A 13,429-nucleotide genomic window follows, 5' to 3' on the forward strand; every position below is an offset into this window, starting at 1 on the left:
GGGTAGATAATCATCCCCTCCTCAAGGAAGAGACACCCGTCCTGGTCCCTCAGGACCCTCGGCCTTGAGGTCTGAGTGTCCAGAGGGGACCGGCCACTCTTCCACATTCATCCTGACCCCGACTTCCAAGAAGGTAATTTGGCAACAATGACTGGTGCTCAGCGTAGAGTGCTTGCCTAGGGCGTGCAAGGCCGTGGGTCGATCCTCAGCACCACATATAAATAAGTAAATAGAATAAAGATATTTTTAAAAAATGCTCATACCCTTAGACGGTCCCCTCCTCCCAGGGGTTTATCCTGATTTTGCACAAATGCACAGTGACGGGTTTCAGGTGTTCACAGCAAAAGGCTCCGCAGAACCTAAGTGACTGTCAGTGGAAGAACGGTCACCTAAATAATAAGTCACACAGACACAAATCTGTCTAGTTTTCTTAAAAAAAAAAAATCAGGCAGAGGACCAGGGACGTACCTAGAAGTGGATCATTTACCTGGTAAGGGGAAGGCCCTGGGTTTGGTCCCCAGCACTGAAAAAACATAATAAAAATTGGGCAGTTCTCTGGGCACTTGTATGGAGAGCTCTCCAAGCCACATTAAGTGAGAAGGACCCACAGGGCAGACAATGTAGGAGTGGGCAGAGGACGGTGGGGGTGGGGAAGGACCTGAGCAGCCGCCCGGAAGGGACCTGAGGATGAGGGCAGGCCTCTGCAGGCAGGAGCGGACGGCCCGCTCAACCGCCACAGTCACGGGCTCTTGGACTGGTAACGTATGTGTACTTTTTAAAATTCTTAAACAAAACTTAATTGCTAAAAACAATTGATTCCAATTTACTTTAAATGAACCACAAAGCAAAATTTCCCCACAGCCACAGCCAAGGAATAAATTCAGGTCCAGTGACTCAATCCAGGAACCGAGGCCCATTTGGACTGCGCAGGCAGTAGCTGTGTTTTGCACGACTGTGACGTCCACAGCTGGCCTGAGGTACACAGGTGCAGAGGGGACACAAGACCCCGAGCCTGCACCAGGGCATCCTGGAGAGTGGAAAATTCCTAACCTCCAGCCCCGAGGGAGGCCTGGGGTCACCTGCTTCCAGAGACGGTGCAGAACCACGGGCCACGTGGGTGAGTGGCATCACCCTCGCCACGAGCCCCTGGGAGCCCTGGGGACAGGCCTGGTGCTCTCCTCCCAGCGCCTGGCACGGTGTCTGCAGCTGGACCTGCTCAGCAAACACCTGTGCAATGGCTACCACTGTGACGAACGTCCCCAGACGGCTCACGGCAGCCCCACCCCTTGACATCTTCTGTGGACTCCTGGCCCATCCTCCAACCACCGGATATCCAGGAGATGGAGGCGCACAGAGGCCCCCGCACAGGCCCCAGCCCCTGTGCTCCCACCTCTTGGCCGTCCAGGGCCTGGGCTGAGCACGGTGTCCACACACCCATGAGACTTTTCCTCCCCCATCGGCACCAGGCACTGAGGACCCAGGGCAAGCAGGACAGTGGGTCCTGAGGCTGGGCGGGGGCACTCCTGGACTCTGGCTCCGGTCCCACTGCCACCAACAAGCCTGTGACCCCAGTCAGGTCCAGGCCAGAGCAGGCAGGTGGCCTTAAGCAGGACGACTGTCAGAATCACCAGGGGACTGTGGAGAAGTCCAGATCCCCAGCTGGGGCCCTGGGGGCACCTGTCCACACCAGCTCCACGCAGCAGTCACAGTGATGTCCCAAACAGGCAGACTGGGTCACTCCCAGGCTAATGCCCTCCTGGGGAGCTTTTCAGATCCCATTGCCCAGTGCCCCTCACCAGTTAGACCAGAACGTGGGGCCGGGAGCCACGCATCAGTACTTTTTTTTTAATATTTTTTTTAGTCATTGATGGACCTTCATTTTATTTATTTATTTAGATGTGGGGCTAAGAATCGAACCCAGTGCCTCACCCTGCCAGGCAAGTGCTCCACCACTGAGCCACGACCCAGCTCCAACGCATCAGAACTTCTTGTGAAGATTCTCCAAACATGACAATGTCCACAAAGTTTAGGAACCAGGACCTGCCCAGGGCCCTCAACCCGGCTGGACCCGCCCCCAGCGACAGGCTTCACGGAGTCTCCGCTTTACAGATGCATCGATTGTGGAATCTCTGCCTTCTGCTTGGATTTCCAGAAGGTGGTCGCACATGCACACACCGAGGTGGGCAGCGTCTCGGGGCAGCAAGGTGTCCACTGGGGACCAGCCATGCTCATGGGCATAGGGCTGTTTCCAATCTTTGGGAAGCTGTTTCTTTCTAACGCTCCTGCCTTGGGGCTGAGGGTCGCCAGCCAGGAAGAAGGTATCTTGGGGAAGGCCCTGTCAGGGGGCTAAGGACAGCTCACTGCTGGTCGTGTGGATCCCAGCTGGGAACTCCCTTTCAAGGGGGTGGGCCCTCTCCAAGCGCCCACTGTGGCCTTGGCTTCTCATGCCCCAGAAGTCTCTGAGCCAGGGGCCTGGTGGGCACTGTCCTCCTGTACCTGGGGCCTCAGCAGCCAGCTCTGGTCTCCTGGCAGCCACTCCAGCCTTGGGGGTGGTCTCGGTCGTACAGCCAGAAGTCCCAAGCCCTGACCCCGGCCTGCACCTGCTCACACCCAGCTCAGGGCTTTGATCCATGACCCAAGAGCAGAATCCACACTCCTCCCCAAGGCCCCTGGCCTGGCTGGGCCCTGCCCGCTTCCCACTGCCCCACCTGAGGTCCACCACGCAACCCTCTGGGTGTCTATCCCCCACAGCTATGTACAGGCGAGACAGTGTTTGCCATCCTCTAGACACTAGGCCTCCACCGCAGCCCTTAGGTACCTCCCGTGGGGCCTCTGTCACCATTTTGTCACAGCCCTTCCTCAGTATCTGTGAGGGAATTGGTTCCAGGACCCCTTCAGATACCAAAACCTGAGGATGCTCAGGTTGTTGCATAGAAGGGTGTAGCTCTGCACAGATCCTAGGCACATCCTCCTGTAGACATGCAGTGGCTCAAGCCTGTAACCCCAGCGATTGGGGAGGCTGAGGCAGGAGGATCTCAAGTTCAAGATCAGCCTGGGTAACTTCGCAAGATGCTGTCTCACAATATAATTTTTAAAAAGGGCTGGGGAGGGCTGAGGCTCAGTGGCAGAGCGCCTGCCTCGCACGTGTGAGGCCCTGGGTTCGATCCTCAGCACCACATATAAGTAAATAAATAAATAAATAAATAAATAAAGTCATTGTGTTCATCTACAACTAAAGAAAAAATATTAATAATAATTTTAAAAAGGGCTGGGGATGCACCTCAGTGGGAAAGCACTTGTCCAGCATGTGTGAAGGGACTGAGTTCAATCCCCTCCCTCCTGTGTATTCTGGGTCATCTCTGATGATTCATGTTGCTCAAATGCAAATTCATTGCTATGTAACTCACTGTGATGCCGTTTGCCTCTTTTGCCGCTTTAGTTTCGCTGGGGATGAACCCAGGTCTGTGTGCGCTCGGCAAGCACCTACCGCCGAGCCACATCCCCAGCCTGTACTAGGTCTTTGAATATCTGCATCATTTTTATTATTCTACTTTTTGCACATTTTCCCCCAACATTTTTGATCCCCAGGTGGCTAAACCTGCAGACGTGGAACCCACGTCTACAGCACGGCCACCGCCTTCCCTTCCATCTTTACTGTCCACGCATCTCCCAGACCACGATGCCAGTCTTGGGGACGGCACCATTGTGTGCCACTGGCTTGCCCAGAACCCAGAACACAGCAGGTTTTCTGAAAATCTGAAGCATAAATTAATACAGAACTACATCCCTGAGACAGACTGCGCCCTGTGGTCCACCCACGGACTTCTAATCTAACACCTGAGACTTGAATGTAAAGGGACGAGCAGGTCACGGGGCACACAGGGTGGTTTCACGTAGGCACACGGTGTCTGCAGGCCAGACACAGGGAATATTCTCAGATTCCACGGAAAAACAGCCTCTTCCTCGTTTTTCTTAACACACAAGGCCATTTCTGGCTAATTTGTGTTTAATTGCTTTTGCCAGATACACAGTTTCAGCCAACAATCTCTCCCTTTGCTCTTCTGACGACAGAAAAATCAAAAAGTTCCAGCACAAGGGTAAATGGTGACCGACAGCAGCTTTAGTGAGGGAGTGGCAGGGACCAGGGGGGACTGTGGCAAAGACTGTTTCATTAAAATAAATAATAATAACTAAATAAATGAGAAACACATTTTTGCCCCAAGAAAAATGTCCACTCAAGAAACCTGGGTAGCTGGGCGTTGTGTCGCACACCTGGAATCCTCAGGAGGCTGAGGCAGGAGGATCGTGAGTTCAAGGCCAGCCTTAGCAAAAGCGAGATGCTAAGCAACTCATAGGACATCCTGCAGCGCTCCTCTGTCCACTCCTGTGTCCTGAAAGGCAGTGCCAAGCTGCTGTGGCCTGAGGTGCCGCCCAGAAGCTCATGGGTGAGACTGTGAAGGACGTTTAGAGGTGAAGTTTAGGGTTAGGAGAGCCTTGTCCTAATCAGTGCGTGGGTCCCCTGACGTGGGCTGACCGGTGGTGACTCTGCGGGTGGAGACAGGTCCCTGGGGTTGGGCCTTTGGGTTTATATTTTGTCCCTAGTGGGCAGAGCTCTCTGCTTCCTGATGGCCTGTCCTGAGCTGCTTTCCCGCCCACGCCCTTCCACCGTGATGGTCGGCCCCCCTTCCAGTCGCCAGCCGTGGCCGAACCTCCGAGATGGTGAGTGCCAAGTAACTTCTCCTCCTCTAACTGTTCTCGCCAGGTCCTTTGGTCACGGCGATGAACAAGCTAAGACACAAGGGCAGGCATGGTACGGCTTCTGCCTGCTGCCTAGCCACCACGCCCTGTGCCCCCTTCTACCAGGGCTTCTCTTCACCCCCAACGACACCCTGCCCCCCCCCCCCAGCAGGCTGCAGGGCTCTTCCAACATGGATCCGCTGCCTGTGATAGTTTTCTCCTGGAGCCGGCCAACTCCTGTTCAGGCTTCAGGGCTCACCCTAACATGTCACTGCCTCAGGGAAGCCCTCCAGGACTGCAGGTAGGTACTACCCTCCTCCTCCCCTCCCGGACCTCGGGCTCCCTGGTCCCTGCACATCCCGGGGGCTACTGCCCAGACACAGCTTCTCAGAGAGGCCTTGCCCAGCCTCCACTCCAGACACACAGAGCCGCCCTCCAGCCTGGGGCGTCTCCAGGGCACTCATCACAACTAATGGGTGTTATCTGTCCCTGGCCTGCTGTCTGACCGCCAGGCGGGCAGGCCCAGGTCTGGCTGCTCTGTCCTCTCCAGCTCCAGGCCGACCTGCACAGAACAGGGCAGGCCCCATTTCACCAAGGAAGCTGGACATCCGCGGGGCTGGCACTGGCTGGATTAAGAAGCTGCTTCCTGTAAGAGCCAACGGGACCTGGGGAAAGGGCTGCCCGAGGGCCACCTGCTGCTCAGGCCCTTCCTGATGCAGACGTCCCTTTCCTGGCTCATTTGCCAGCTGCAGCTCAGGGGCCTGTAATGAATCAACGCTAAGGAGAGCCTGGCGCGGCTGCCGCGGCCTGGAATCAGCTTCTTTTGGTAAATAAACTTCAGCAGGCGCGATAAGTGGGTTTATTGCTGCACGGAGCTACAGGGAGTTGGGGTTCTCCATTATGTCCCTTACAAACGAGCCCAAGCAAAGCTGTTCTGAGTAAAGGAGCCCAGAGGAGAAAACAGCCAATACACACAGTCTCTTCAGAAGACTGTCCACAGCGGACCTGAATGGGCACAGGGACTCTCGCCGCTCACACTCAGGGCCTGGGGACATGGCTCAGTGGCAGAGGGCTTGCCTAGCACGTGTGAGGCACTGGGTGATCCCCAGCACCACATAAAAGTAAATAAATAAAACAAAGGTATTGTGTCCATCTACAGCAACAACAAAAATATTTTTAAAAGAAGAAATAAGAACCCTGAAGCCAAGGGGAAACTGCAGACACCTGTCCCTGCGCCGCCAGACCAAGATGTGATAGGGGATTGGGTCTCCTCCAGGGTCCAGTCTGGCAAAGGGCAGCAGCTTTGAGCCACTTACAGATGTTCATAAATCCTGGATCCACAAGCCGACACACATTCAGTGAAAGCCCCCGTTGCTGAGCTATGAGATCTACATAAGAACTTCGCAGCCACTAGGTCAGTCCCTGTGCAAGGGCACAACCTACAAGCGGAGCAGCACGCTGCTGGCGCGTAGTAGGTGCTCATAGAAACAATGCTTATTTCATGGTGGGATGCTAAGTCAAATAATGATGTAGACTCTCTAATGCAGAAGCCACCCACCCCAAGGGACTACTGAGCATTTAAAATGTGGCTGGCCCAGAGACAGGCTTTAAAAAGCCTGATTTCTAAAACTTGGTTAAGAGAAAAGAATGTAAAATGTCATTATTTTAATAATTCCTATTACATGTTGAAATATTTTGGATCTGCATTATTTTGGATAAATGATATTTTGGATACACTTAATATGGTGAAATGATGTCATCTGTGTTTCTGTGTGTGCTTCTTGGGGCACTTTAAATTACAAAGGTATCTCACATTTGTGGTTGGAATCATACTTCTACAGGATAGTTCTTATGGATGTGCTCATTTAACCCAGGGGCCCTGTACCACTGAGTTACCTCCCCAGTCCTTTTTATTTTATTTGGGGTCTTGCAAAGTTGGTGAGGCCAGTCTAGAATTTGCGGTCCTCCTGGCTCAGTATCCCAAGTTGCAGGGATTTCAGGCATGAACCACAGCATCTGAGTTGCATGCTACTTCTTTTATTTATTTATTTTCTTCTCTCTCTCTCTCTCTCTCTCTCATTTTTTGGTTTTGTCGTGCTTTTTTATTTTGTCTTGGCATGTTACTTCCTAAACTGAGTTATGATTCACATTCCCCCAAATTCACCTGCTTAACGTGTAGGATCCAGCAGTTTCCTTCACAAAGTTCTGCACCCATCCCTGCTAATGTCACAACACTTTCTTCACCAGGAACAGCGTCCCCTTACCTTATCCTCGCCAGCCACTCTCCACGTTTCCATCCCCTGCACTTTTTCTTTCTTTTTCTTTTTGGTACTCCGGATTGAACCTGGGGTGCTTTGGCATTGAGCTACAGCCTCAGCCCTTCGGGAAAAAAAATCTTTCTTTCTTTTTCTTTTCTTTTTTTTTTTTTTTTTTAATTTTGAGGGTCTTGCTAAGTTGCTTCCAGAAGTTGCTGAGGCTGGCCTTGAACTTGAGATCCTCCTGCCTCAGCCGCCTAAGTCGCTGGGATCACAGGCCTGCAGCTGCCTCAGCGGCTTTCTATGCCATTTTGAGTAAAGAGAAGCAAGTTGCAGAGGAGCACTGTATCATCACGTCTAATGCAGGTACGGATATATAAGTACCCACATCGCTAAAGGCGCTCTTGAGCGTTGGAATGATGCGCACCAACAGTTGGTGCTGGTTTTCTCTGCGAACTGGAACTGAAGTGGGAAAGAAAACGAGAGGGCGACGCCCGGCCTTTATTTTAAACGCTTCCGCGCTGCTTTTGTGATTTAAAAAGAGAACGGGCTGGTTTTCTGGCCCTAAATAACTGCTAGTGGACTTCGGTAACTTTCCCCAGCTCCATCAGCAGACTGCTCCAGCCGGAAGGAGGCAGGAGCCTCGTTTTAGCTGTACTTTTTATTTATGCGTTTAAAATAGAAAGTGCCGAGAGGGACGTGGTATTTTGCTCCTAGCAACCGTAGCGGACCGCGGCCTCGGGGCTTCCCGCTCCTGGGCTCTGGCACCGCTCAGAGGAGGCCGGGGCTGGACAGGGGCAGGGCCCGTCGGGCGTCCCCAGGGCCAGCCCCGGCAAAGGGCAGCAGCCCCGACCGCGCTCGACCCGGCGTCCCGGGACCCGGGCGGGGGTCCCGGGTCAGCAGCAGCGGGGACGAGCTGAGACCCGCCGGTCATCTCAGGGTCGCCCCCGGCAGCCCCCGCTCCAGAGGGCGGCGGTCCTGGCCCCCCAGCCCTCGGGCGCGCGAGGATGCTGCGAGAACCGCGGGTTCCCACCTGTTTCAGGGCCCGGGTCCCCACCCGTGACTCCCGCAGGGTCCTCCACCCCCGGTCCCCTACCTCTGCCCCGGGCTCGGGGGTCAGGAAGAGCGCGAGCTCGTGCGCCCCGCTGCGCACGGGCTCCGGACTGTCGGCGTCCACTAGCAGCATCCGGAGGGCGACGGGGTCCGGCGGGCACAGAGAGCCCGAGCGCCCGTCCCGCGCCGGGGCCTCGGAGCCCCGCCCCGGCCCGCTGCCTGCCCCGCGGCCCGCCGGGCCGAGGGGGGCGGGGCAGGTGCGCACCGGCCGCGGCCCGCAGCTCCCCGCAGCTCCCCGGGCGCCGGCCGAGCGGGCAGTGCCACCCAGTGGTGCGCCGCGCGCACTGCGGCCGCCCCTGCACCACCCGGTGGACCAGGACCTGGCCAACTCGTTTGCAGATTGCAGTCACCTGGGCCCGTTTGAAACGTCCGAGGCCCGGGCCCCACACAGTCTTTTACGGTTGAGACCCGAGAATCAGAATTTTCTGAAGGTCACCAGATGGTTCCAACACACAGCCACGTCGAGAAGGAGGACCAACGGCGAAGACCACACCTTTCTGTTGGAATCCCCGGAGGGCAGTGGTTCCCAGCGTTGGAAACCCACCGCGAGCTTTTAAATGCCCCCAACCAGACCTCACGCCCGGCAGATTAGGTCAGAACCCCTGTGCGTGGGACTTGGTGACCAGAGGAGGTGCCGGGACTGGAAGAGCAGCTCTGCCACCCAACAGCCCCCCAACCCTTCATCAGAAGTTTTCTCGGGTGATTCCAGGGTCCACGCAGTGTCAGAGCTATCCTAGGGCCTCCTTCTTTTAAAGCCCCCAAGCTGCTGGCCCCAGGACCATCCTATTAAGCAGCTGGTTTTAGGAAAGCCAAGGGTAAGGGAGGACCAACTCCTCCTCTTCCTCCTCCGGGCAGCCTTTATTTATTTGTGGTTCTAGGGACTGAAACTAGGACAGCTCTACCACTGAGATGCTCCTAAGCCATTCAGAGACCCTGGGGCTAAAGGAGGAGGGCTACCCCACACCCCAAACCAATAGTCATGAGTACAGGGAAGTACATGGGCCAGGGAAGTCTTGATTTTTCGCAGGACTCCTCTTTCAAAATATTAAATTTGGGCCGGGCATGGGGTGGCGCATGCCTGTAATCCCAGCGGCTCAAAGGCAGGAGGATTCCAAAGTTCAAAACCAGCCTCAGCCACTTAGTGGGTCCCTAAGCAGCTTTAGGGAGCCTCTGTCTCAACTTAAAAAATAAAAAGGGCTGGGGTGTGGCTCAGTGGGTAGGCACCTCTGGCTCAATCCCTGGTAAGACAGATAGATACACAGATAGAAAGAATTTGTTTCTATTTAATGGGTTGATCTTAGGGTTGAAAATAAGTACACAGGGTGCCTCTCGGCCAGTTTCGGTTCCATCTGAATTCATATCCTGTCAGGCAGCCCAGGGAGGGTCTGAGCACGCCCTGGTCACCCAGCCACCCCTCTACAATCCCTACTTCCAAACGCACCCTCTGCTAACTTCTCAACATCCCGCCTGTACATTCAGGACTTCAGCCCACGGTCATTTTCTAGAAAATTCTTGGCAAAGACTTGGGTCTCAGGTGCTCAGGGAAAGGGGTTTATGGGAACTCGCTGAGCCCACACTTGGCTGTTGGCCACGGCATGACTTCCCTCAGTGTGCCAAACTTCCGGGCATCCTACGCTGGTCTAGGCACCAACCAGACCCCTCACCCGTCCCCTGGCTGGGACCTCTTCCCCAAGAGCCCAGAACTGGCCCAGATTAGCCAAGTAGAGCTGAGTGTCACAACTGCCCCTCGGATAGATGTCAGGAACGAAATGGTAAGTGGGCGAGGAGCTGCCGTCACCGAGTGGCTTTTAAGTCATGCCCAAGCACAGCACAGGTTGCTTAGGTGACGCACAGCGTGAGCCTAAAGGGAGCAGAAACCATGCTCCCCCACCCACCAGGAAGGTGGTTGCTGGGGTGGGGGGACAGGGAGGGACAACAGAGGGGTTTCAATGATATTTGTGATGTTCTTCTCTTTAGTTGATGTTGGCTATAATACTTAACCTTTTCAAATGCCCAAAATGACTCATTAAAAAAACCCCAACAAACTCCACAGCCTGGAATGTTGGTTAACAGCACTGACTGCCCAGCCCCCTTCCCTGGGGGAGGGTTCTGGAGACGGCGGGCTCTTCCCCAGCGCCCCTGGATCTGCACTCTGGGCCAGGCTGGCTCCACAGTCATTTTGCTTGTGAGTGTGCAGTTGTGCCTTAGAAACACTCTGCTAAACACCCAAGGCCCAGAGCCCTGCCCCAGACTTTCTGAAGGGAGGGGGCTTCCGGGGAGAAGGGGTGCTGGGCCTCTAGGTCGCAATCCCCCAGCCTCTGAGGACAAGCCCACCCAGGGGCTCTACCTTGCTGCTGGCATCTGACAGGGCCCCTGGGAGGCCAAGAAAAGATCTTAAACACAGAGGGTTGGGTTTGAAGATCTCCCCAGGCCCTCAGGGGCGCTTGGCTCCTGCCCCAGGGCCCTGCCCCCTGGTCCAGCCCTGGTCCCGGGGGCCCTCAGGGAGGCCCTGGGAAGGGCAGAGAGCCTGAGGCCTGGAATGCAGCCCGCCGAGGCCGCACCCTGTCCAAACCAGTTTGAACCAGCTGCCGGGAGGGAGCCCTGGCGCGTCCCCACGAGCTCCCTCTGGTGCCCAAGCGGGGCTCAGAGCTGCAGCTCCCGCAGCCTTCTCCAGAGGCCTGGGCGGGTGCAGGCAGCCCCTCCCCGCCTGGGCATGAAGAGGTGGTGGCTGCCAGGCCCCAAGGGCCCCTGGGAGCTGCAGCCCTTAGCTGGGCCCCAGGTGGCACGTCCTCCACCCCCGCCCATCCAGCTTCACCTCAAGAGGCAAGATGGTGGCCTCTCCTGTGTTTCAGAGTTCCCCAGCCCAGGCCTCAGGCACACCCCGCTTTAGACCAGCCCCGGTTCCCAGACTTGTGGGACATTGGGAACCCCTGGGACGTCTCTAGAAAATGCTGATGCGGGACTCCACCCGGAGACCGACTTAAGTGTTCTGGAGCTGGCCTCCCTGCTGAGGGAGTCTTAAAAGATCTGGGGGGGGGGGGGGCGGATTCCAGTCTGCCTGGTCCCAGGCTGCTTCAGGCTGGCCTCGCTCTGGGCCAGTGGGGACCCCACAGTGGCCTTTCTAAGGCCTGGGGCCTCTGCAGCAGCCTTCTTTGCTAAAGTGTCCTGGGCACAAATCACGTGCCACTGCGCGCGCACGTGTGTGTGTGTGTGTGTGTGTGTGTGTGTGTGTGAGAGAGAGAGAGAGAGGGAGAGGGATTCTCAGGCCCAGGGCCTCCTCACATGCTAAGCAAAGGTTCGGCCACTGAGCCAGACCCTGGCTCCTGACACAGGTTAGTCATGGAGTCCCACCACACCCGGTAAGGAGGTGGGCCCTGCTATGACCCCATTTCACAGATGAAGAGACTGAGAGGGGAGAGGCGGGGTCTGAACCCAGGCGCCTGACCCCAGACCCAGGCTCTCAGCACTTGCGGGGCTCCCCCCTGCAGGCCAGCCCTTCCTTTGGGGCTGGGTGCTGGCCTCCTGGGGCAGACCCCCTGCCCCCTGCTCCCCTGCACTGGCCTGCCCACCGGGCCCTGGCCAGCAGAGGCAACGGGCTTGGGTCCGTGCACCTCTCCATACAGGGCCGTCACGCCAGGTGTGCGGTCTGCTCTGTGGCTTCTCTTGAGGAGGGCCTGGGAGCCAGGGCCAGCGTGGCCCTGCTCGGCCCCTAAGGAGCTGCCTGATTGGCCAGTCCCCAGGCCTGGCCTGCCACGGGCGTGTTGGCTCCTGAAGGCAGCCAGGCTTGTGACTCTGGAGGCCCCGCGTCTGCCGGCCTCCACATCTCTGTCCAGGGCTCTCCTGCCTGGACGTCCTAGGCTGGACCTCCTCCCCCTGAGCTGACCTCTCGGCCTGCCCCCTCCGGCCTTCAAAGCTTCTCTTTCTCAGCTGTTTCATGACCCCAAACAGGTGAGCCCTTTCAGCTTGCCCTCAGAGACCTGCTAAGTGTCGGGTTCACCAGGACACAGCACTCCTGGGCACAGAGAATGAATCCTTCGTCCAGCAGGCTGCCTGGGCACATAGTAGGTCCTCAGTAAACATGGATATCGAAGACACAAAGTGCGGTCCTATTTAGTGTCTGTTTTCCCACTAGCAACGGAATGTCACACACCCACTTCCGCAGGAGCACAGAGAAAAACTGGGTTTTTAAGAACATTTTAGGTCATGATTGTGAAATTGTCACTATTCATGGCCAGGCAAAGCAGTGTCAGCTTCCCTCCCCGCCCCTGGTCGTGTGGCAGGGCTTTCTCTACCCCACGGAGTCCTGCGGCCTCTAGTGGGAGGCCGAGGATCAGGCCTCCGTCTGCAGGCAGTGTCGGCCTCCCTTCAGAGCAGAGCTGCTGGCTGGAGAGGAGGCGCCCGAATCTGGAGGCAAAGGAGGCCCCCCCTTCCAGCCCCTGAGAGCCTCTGGTCGCTGCTTCTGCCTCCACCTGACCAGGAGCGTTGTTTGGTGTCCAAGGTGACAGGCAGCGAGGCGGGCCACCAGTGCTCCCTATGAACTTTCTCTCACTCTCAGCCTCCAAGTGGGGCGGGTGCCACCCTTCACCCAGCACCCTAGGCCAGACAGCTCGGGACAGCACTGAGCGCTCCCGAGGCTCCTACCCCACGGGAGCCGCGACGAGGCCACAGATCCAGGGCAGCTGGGGCCGCACCCTCAGACCAAATGGAACAGAATTTCTCAGCAAAACGTGTGAACTTTCACTTGAATGAGCTAAAGAAAGTCCTTAAATAACGTCTGGCCAGTTCAACTCCGCGTACTTCTACTGAAATGGCAGCTGAGCACGGCCATGCACATGCACACCTATGATCCCAGTGACTTGGGAGGCTGAGGCAGGAGGATCATGGGTTTGAGGCCAGCCTCAGGAACTTAGCAAGACCCTGTCTCAAAATAAAAAAATAAAAAGGGCTGGGGGTGTGGGTCAGTGGTAGAGGGCCCCTGGGTTCAATCCTCAGCACACACACACACACACACACACACACAAGCCTAAAGCTTCTTGGAATTTCCTGGATTTCAAAATGACACAAAAAAGCAATTGTGGGCTTAACAGTTGGGGAAACTGAGGCTCAGGAAGGCCCAGGGCCTGACCCAGCCCCCCACACATGGCTGCTGAGCAGAGAGGCCGAGCTCAGCACCCAGGGTCCTTTCCACTGCGTCATGTCAAGATGTGTCAGAACATTTTAAAGAAGAGAAATGCCCAAGTAAAATCGGCCCTTTTTGGTCTTTACGTACATGATATAGTACAGTGTATACAGTGGGTGCTTCATAAATGAGCACTGCTCTATAT

General features: G+C 56.2%; 1 protein-coding gene across 1 annotated transcript in view; it reads right to left on the bottom strand.

Annotated features, from left to right (window-relative positions):
• Positions 1-8,238, bottom strand: part of Bcas4 (breast carcinoma amplified sequence 4) — a 51,914-nt gene extending 43,676 nt beyond the window's left edge. The window contains 1 exon segment of the mRNA XM_046433459.2: positions 8,089-8,238. Within this exon segment, the coding sequence (XP_046289415.1) occupies positions 8,089-8,178 (90 nt within the window). The 5' untranslated portion in view covers positions 8,179-8,238.
• Positions 8,239-13,429: the final 5,191 nt, after the last annotated feature.

This window comes from Marmota monax, unplaced genomic scaffold, assembly GCF_021218885.2.
Source record: "Marmota monax isolate L192 unplaced genomic scaffold, Marmota_monax_Labrador192_F-V1.1 WCK01_AAM20220418_F8-fsc00014, whole genome shotgun sequence".
Classification (NCBI taxonomy): Eukaryota; Metazoa; Chordata; class Mammalia; order Rodentia; family Sciuridae; genus Marmota; species Marmota monax.